We start from the raw sequence: 8170 nt of genomic DNA, 5'->3' as shown, positions 1-8170 counted from the left end.
TACCAGGCAGCTCTGATCAGCAAAGGACCACCCAAGAAGGCTAGAGGAGCCACTACTGCACCCATGACACCTAGCCAAAGGAAAACAAAACACAAGTTAAGACTTGGAACAGCACATGCCAAAATGACTTGATTATTTTTCCGCCAGTCAGATAACATGGCTCAAACTAATCCACTTACATGACAAAATACTAGTGCACTTGCTTGTGTTCCTATCTAGACGGGAACACAAGAAATCAACAACCTTAAATTCCATGACCTACTTTTATCTGGCTCTGGAGAGTATTTCAGGGAGCTGCTCTTTGGAAAAAACTAACAAAAGTCAACATACTGATCTGTTCAAAACAGAGCTGGTAAGAGAGCAGGGACTAATCAACTACATAATAGCACTAGGAGCACTCAACACTTGAAAAGCAGGACATATTTCTGGTACAATAATTAGGTAAGTAAGTCAGATTTTCTGCTAGTCTTGTATAAAACCTCTGTACAGTCCATTATTATCCTATTAGGTTGTTTAACTTAGTAACAATCACTAAAATAAACACAATTATTCTTAGTAGAAATGTTAGCTCTGAAGAGGCAAATATAAATCCAATGCCCAACATCCATGTGTCTTTTCTGAATCATAAAATATTCTGGCAGAACAGTTTTGAAAAATGATAGCCAATGTTACTTGAGGTAGGCATTGTTACTGAGAAACTGATCTGTACTCAAGAGCTTTAACACCTGATGGACACATCTCAGAAGTAAACCAATACTAAAATCCCAGTTTTCTAGTCAAGTTTTCAAATACTTGCCTATTCTGTGCAGCTGAAGCATGGTTAGCGTAGGCAACAGTGCTTATAGAAGCTATGGTGCCAGAAAGCAGTCACAAAACCAATGCAGGTATGAAACCAGTTAATTCTATCCAGTGTGGCATATACATAGCTCAACTTTACCCTGAGCATGACTATTAGAAGATTAAGAAAAACACTAGAGTTCTGTTAAAGACACTTAGGAAATCTTTCTGACATTCAGGAGTTCTCACTGGTCTCTGAAAAATCTTTACTCTCCTGCAGCAGCATATAAAAATTGACCTTAAAGACAAAGTTCTGTTAAAGTAAGCATCTAGTCACGCTGACCACAGATCTCTCTACAGCAAACACTAAAATCACATACCTGAATGCATCATCCAAGCTGCATGTTTAGCTACTGGACTATTTTCATAGGATATGGACCTGACCAACATTCCAGCACCAATCATAGCTGCAAAAGTTGCACCTATTGCCTGTAGAAACAGTATCACAGAGCTCAAATTACCATTAGGACATATGACGTCTGTTCTAACCTCCCAGTCTAAAAGTCAATAGTGTAATTCTGAAAACATTGACATAATTTATAATTGGAGTGTTTGTCAATTTTAATCCTGTAAGCTAAGTCAAATCTTTGCAGATCTTAGCTTGCAATAGTTCTCAGTTTGCTTTCACTCAGTCTTCTAGGAATCCAAGTTTAGCAGTTAAGCTGACAACAATCACTTCGCTGTGTAAAGTAAGAGAAGGAAAACAAATAGTTCTGCCCCTTACACTAAATCTCACTAAGGTACCTGAAGTGTTAGCCTTACTTTTTTCTTGGACATTTCTCCATCTAAAGCCAATACTTGGTTCACATGTGTTCGCTACCAATGGTTTTAAAACCTCACTACCTCCTCTCACCAATGATTCCAAAGCAGAATCATCCCATACCTACCAAACTGATCAGAAACATATAACTTATGTCTACCACAAAGAATGTATTATTAAATTAATCTCCGTAAATTATGTAGGTGTTGGCATTTAACTACTATAATTTCACTCCATTTTAACACACTGAGTTTGTACTAAACAGACGGATTTTGTTTTTCCTGGATGATTTGCCTACTGGTATCGTTTCAGCCCTGGTAAACAGGGGACAGCTTTCAGACACCTATACAAGGAGGAGTAAGAATGCATAGGGACCTCAGTTTCCATTTACAGAAAGCAACAGAAACAGTGTTATTAGCTTCAGATAGCTATTGATAAGAGGTTCTTACTTGCATACATAGAGTTGGTAAAGGTAGCATAGCTTTTTTTTTTTTCTTTGCTCATGTAGTTTGTCTTTGACAAACTGTCAAAGTAGTACAGAAAGTGAATGTCAGCATGTAACTAGAATCACCACTGCTTAAACCACAAAATATCATCAGGATACCTCAATAGTCTTTATGGATAACAACACCAGTGTAAGTGAACTTTTGCCTTATTTTTCACCAATTAGTTTATATTTCTCATTTTTTTCATATCAACCATCGTATTTGGGGGCATTTCTCAGTAAATGCTTTTATTTTTATAACATAAGCTTACCAGCCAGGAGCCCCTTGTCATAAGGCTCATGAGTGCTGGAGATCTGCTTACGGCCACCGCGGACAGTGCTGTCATGCCAACGCTTCCCGCGAAGTACATGTATGTAGACTGAATTCTGTCCTTCACATACTGGGGCCAAATACTGAAAAATAAGCAGTGACACACAGCTGTGCAGTTAAAGAGTTTCAGACTGGAAAACAGCTGAAAACACAGTCAGGCTGTTAAACATGTTCACAGCTATAGATATAAGGGAGGTTTCATTAATAGTGATTGTGGTCTTCTGCCATGAGTTTACTTTACAATGGGGGTGACCTTTCAAATCTTGCTCATATAGTCAAATGTATCTCTGCAGAAACACAGTCAACTACAAATAATGCTAACAACAATTCTAAGGAAGAAGCATACATGTGAAACAGCATAATGAATGATTTTAACCACAGGAGAATCAAGAATGGTGTGTAGATATAACAAATGGATTCCAGGAAAAAGGCCTAAAGAACATGTACTGCACACAGCCTGTAGAGCAGCTCACAAATTGCTGAGTCACCGTGCACATGATTATCTGACACCACAAGACACTAACGTCACTTTGAGAGCTCTAACAATAGCAACAGACCTGGACATGAAGAAGAGTTTCTGCAGTATGATTTTCTAACACTACGGACAGGAAACTTTCCCTGCAAACACTAAGCTTAAACACAGTGCACACGTTTTCATCCATATAATTTGTTTGACCCATTACTTCAAGGCTCATGGACAAAAAACTAGACATAGCTGTACCTGTGAAAGCTGCTCACAGATACAACTAGCAAGTATTAAGTATGAGTGCAGATGGCCACTTCCAGGTACAAAGCAATGCAAAATGTCTCCAGCACACATTTCTCCCAAGCCCATGCTACTAACCTTCTTCAAAGTCTAACTATGGTTTTTCTGTCAGGTATTTGTTGGTCAAAAAGCAATACAAAAAAGTTTTAAGCAAAACTTGTTTATTAGAGCAAAGCTTATGCTAAGGTACTGTGTTTAATGTAAACCCTTTCCAACAGCTGTATCAAAAGTTTAATAAAAAGTCTCATGGTAACACCAGGGTAAAGTGGTTTCAAAGTGTTTCAGAGACCACCCTTAAGTTATCTGGGACACACCCTATAAGACAAGTTTATACACTTCTCACAATTAAATTTCAACTTTAGCAAAACAAAGGAACGCACTTAGGTAAATGTCCATTTAAGCTTGAACAATTCTAATTTTGCTTTCAGTTATATGCTTTGAAAACCTGCAGAGACAGGTGAGGGCTTCCTGTTCAGAGCTTAAAAAGGGTAAACTGTGTACACTGAAAGAGAGAACTAAAGAAGAGACAGATATAAAGAGGATTTGCTTAAAGCATTTTTTAATTAAAAAAAGAGATCTTACTTACACAGCTCTTTCAATAGCTCCAATCTCACTGGACATGCCCATTCCATAGTAACACAGTGCCCCGAGGCCAACAGCTGCCCCTCCAGCAACAATAAACTTCCCCAGGCGATCAGCTGTATAAAGAAATAAAAAATCCAGAGTCATGAATGCTTTTGCCTGGATAATTAACAACTTCCTCACAGGAGTTTTGCTGTATCTGCAATAGCTGATCCATGTTAGCCTTCCTTAAAGCTCCACTTAAAGTCAGTGTTACCAGTTCTCAATGAGCTACATGGAAAAAACCTGACAGTCACCCTACCAACACATTATTTCTTATTGCTTCATGAAGCTCTGAGTTCTGCTAGTAACATGCCAGGTTTATTGACCTTCATTACAGTGATAGCATTTCCAACACAAAACCAGTTAACAGGTTCTCCAATGGAAGAGTTCACTTGTCAGCTGATTTTGTATATGATTTTGCTATCTAACTGCTATAAAACAAGAGGAAAACTAGACACTGGGTCCTTTCTTCTCATGTATCTGCCCTAAATGCTTGCTCCCTCAAGGACTCTTTGGTAGCAATTACATTCAAACCAGTTTAAAAAGGTATCTCCAAAGCTCATGGGTAATAACACAAACTGATTTACCACTGGTTTCTACTACCTGACTTTTTGATGCACTGCCTGTGTGCCACATATCAATTTCTGTTACAAATATAAACATCAATCATAAATACTGTTACAACTGAAGTAAGAACTGTGACCAAAAGCTTTATCTGCATAACTCTAAGACTACCATTTTTCCTAATGTGTTATAGTCAAGATTCTAGCTAGCCAACTGACATATTCTATGTCAATTTAATGCTATCACAAGACATTTAACAAGTCTGTTATGCTGAACAGTGCTATCTAAAAAAACCTGTAATCCACTGAAATTACAAACACCTGGATGTACTAGCAAGCAGAGTAAACCAATGCCTTATACAACTGTAGCAGGAGAAACCATTTTTTGCAAACTATACGTGCTGTAGAAAACTTTTTTCTATAAACAGCACACAAAGCAGATGCAGCAAAGCAACTGTTGGGATATTTTTTGATATCTACAACCAGGTCTCCATTAAGAGACAACCAATTCTGACTTAACAGTTGTCAACAGCAGCTTAAAGCAGAGACAGGAATTTCTCTATACTGCGACTTATTTGCAGCTTTGAACTTTACAAGGAAAGCCAACCAGAGAAACTGTCTCCAGTTCTTTGAAGGAGAGTACTAAGCAAACTTATGTATGGAACAACATTCTCAGTCTCTTTAATGGTTTGAAGGAGACATACTCCTTTGAGGAAGTTTTAAGTTAAGGTTCAAAGACTCTCAGTATTTAAAGCAGAGCTACTCTACCTTTAAGTGCAGTTTCTGCAGATGGCTCAAACGCTGCTTCTTTAATTTCCTGGCCAATTTTTCCACGCCTCACACCTGTTCTTACTCTGGTGGCATAGCACTGTTAGATTCAGAAATAACATAAGAAAGGTAAGATGAAACAAAATAGAAGACTTTCTTACAAATTTACTTGAAACACATTAAATTGTTACATAGTCTCTTATATATCTGTGCTTACTTCCCAAACATATGAAGCAACTGTGTTCAAGGAAAACAAGTGGACATTAAAGTTTAGGAACCTCAGTGAGAAACATTCACACATTCTAGAAATACAGAACCAATGCAGTGAATTTCAGAAGCTGAAGTTTCTAGGCTGCATTTCTTCTACTCTAGTCTCACTGTACTAAACAATGTTAGATGTAAAACCAAAATTATTACTTTTTTATTTTGTAAAAATATATTTTGCTTTCTCTGTTAAAATACTCTTCACATAAACACTTTAATGTAAAAAATACTCCTGTGCAATACTTATACTTTACGGACACTAAATTTGGAAAAGCAGCACAAAATCTTTGCTTTCAACTCCAGCCTTGATTTAGAGAGCAAACCTTGAAGGCAAGCCCATAAATTTAAGACTTTTAAGGCTGACAAGCTCCAAGTAACTATAGTATGCTGCATAAAGTCTTAATAAGTTGCAAGTGCAACACAGAAAAAACTCGTATTTGAGTTCAAAAACAACTTTTGAAGTTTTCTTACTATTTTGTCCAGGAATTTTAAAATTAAAATTGGCCCTGAGCAACCAAGGTCTCAGTCAAAGCTGTGAGTTTGTTTTAACACCAAAACTCAAAATCTACCAGTATAGGTACCATCAGCCATTGGAGCACCACAATTTGGGAGGTTTACCACAGCACTAACAAAATCTAGCCCAACACTAGAAAACCTGCACACACAGACAAAACCCCCAACAACAGCTACAAACTTAGGATGCTTAAACCAGTTTTCTATGCTGAAGAGGAAAACACAGAGGTGATGAAGAATTTGCCATTGGCACTTTTCACCAAGATGAGCAACATCCCCTAACAGTTGTGTGCTGCCTGGGCCAAAAGCATGTCTGCAACATCTTCTCTCCATGAAGAACTAACAGACAGTGTCTCAGGATAACACCAGCCTGGGGTTTTTTAATTGCTGGTTAGACCTATCATTGTCCTGCCATGGCTCAGAAGTTGCTCTAACCTGGGCTATAGCTCTAAACACATACTTGGACTAAAATAATTGAAAAGAAAGATTTTATTTTAATGTTATATTTAAGACTAACTTGGAAGCAAGGAGACAGGACAAGACTCTCTGTTCCTCCCACCTTACATAATAAGACCTGTCCATTGCTAACTACCTCCTTTAAATTATTTTTTCCCACTAATTTCGAGAGAAAAATAAGTTATTGGAACAGAAGTTATTACTTCAATTGCTTAAAACCGTACAGGTTTTGACTGAGCAACATTTTTCCTTCAGCAAATTAGAGCAGGTACTTCAAACTAGCAGAGAGCTCATGATCATTCAAAGCAGGTGCTCCATGCAAAGTGATTCTTTTGGTAACACACTCAACCCTTTAAAATATCAGCAGTTAGAGACATCAGAAAGAGAATTACCTTACCTGGTTAGGCTGCCACAGCCTGTAGGCTTTTATATTGGAGCTCCTCAAAACTGGAGGGGCCTGAGTAATGGTGGGGCGAATAGCCTGGCATGGTAATGCCCTCAGGCATACCAGCCTTGCAGCCAGCATGGTTGCTTAGGTAATTTAATACACTCTGTTCCTGCGAATACACAAGAAAATGTACTTTACTGTTTTGTTACACGGTTCTCAGACAAAGTATGCTTATTATTCTCAAGTCTGCAACAAAAAGAGCACTACCAATAAAGTCCTGTAATAAGAGGCAGAAGTTCCTCAAATACAGTTGAACTCTACTTCACCTGTATTTGCCTCCCATTTCCATCAGAGACTTCTCTCTCACAGCTTACTCAAAAGCAAGAGAACATACCACTTTTCATACATACAAACTAAATTAAGAACTTTTACACACTTACATTTGAGTTACTTTGGCAACTAACCTTCATTTTCAGACAAAACACTGCATGAGTACTCTGCCCTCCAAAAAAACATTTAAAAAGAGCTCCAAATTTACTTAAACTCCAGCTAAGTGCAGATGTGTGAACAGCATAACATATGTAGTGGAAGAAAGTCTTAAGAGATGTTTTAAGCTATCCCTTAAAGAATTAATTAGCTTTACGAGCACAGCACTCAGCCAAGGTCAGAGCCCAGGACACAGGCTCAGGTCATCATGTGCAGCTTTGACCAGAAAACAACGACACCATTCATGAGCAAATGGAGAGCACTGGGAGACAACCAGCACGTGTGTTCCAGAGGTAGAGTGAAACCTGCCAGCTCACTGTCACAGATGCTGCAGCTTATACTAAAACGTCCAAGGCCTTGCAGTGACACATACTTCAATCACACTACACATAACCTCTGATGTTGCAACACACACCAACTACCACTGGGTTCTTTTCAAGTGACTGTTCATACTTTGTATGTGCAGCGCCGAACATAACAGCACTCGAAATAAAGACAACTTTAAACACCAGTGAGCAAGACGCACGCATAGCACTGCGCAGCTTGCGCTGACCACAGAGAAGTGAAAGCGAGACACCAATCCTGCTGCTAGAACAGCACTCTGCTCTGAACAGCAGTCACAAAATCCTGCTTTTGTAAGTACTTTAGAGGCACGGCCTGATTGTGCCACCGACCCCACCTCTTCCTCTGGGATTACACTGCAGAAACTTACAGCGCCAACTCTGGGGCCTTGGGTTTTATGTTTCTGGAAGTAACAATCGGCGTAAGACAACTTCAGGCATTTGGTCAGGAGTAGGGACGAACGACGGCAGAGTTAAAACGCAAATAAAACCCACCGACAGCCCCGCGTGTTAACCCACAATAACTAGCAAATCCGTAATGCAGCGGGGCGAGGTCACCGCCCCTTGCGGCCTCGGCACTGCGGCCCGG

At 39.0% G+C, this 8170-nt stretch overlaps 1 protein-coding gene across 1 annotated transcript in view; it reads right to left on the bottom strand.

Moving 5' to 3' along the window:
- Positions 1-6935, bottom strand: part of GHITM (growth hormone inducible transmembrane protein) — an 8751-nt gene extending 1816 nt beyond the window's left edge. Inside the window, 7 exon segments of the mRNA XM_009084374.1 lie at positions 1-2; positions 5-70; positions 1158-1266; positions 2354-2495; positions 3765-3876; positions 5134-5233; positions 6764-6935. The exon segment at positions 1-2 is cut by the window's left edge and continues 103 nt beyond it. Coding sequence (XP_009082622.1) covers positions 1-2; positions 5-70; positions 1158-1266; positions 2354-2495; positions 3765-3876; positions 5134-5233; positions 6764-6892 — 660 coding nt within the window. The 5' untranslated portion in view covers positions 6893-6935.
- Positions 6936-8170: the final 1235 nt, after the last annotated feature.

This window comes from Acanthisitta chloris, unplaced genomic scaffold (assembly GCF_000695815.1).
Source record: "Acanthisitta chloris isolate BGI_N310 unplaced genomic scaffold, ASM69581v1 scaffold11911, whole genome shotgun sequence".
In the NCBI taxonomy this organism is placed as follows: domain Eukaryota; kingdom Metazoa; phylum Chordata; class Aves; order Passeriformes; family Acanthisittidae; genus Acanthisitta; species Acanthisitta chloris.
This window is presented reverse-complemented; position numbering and strand designations above follow the sequence as displayed.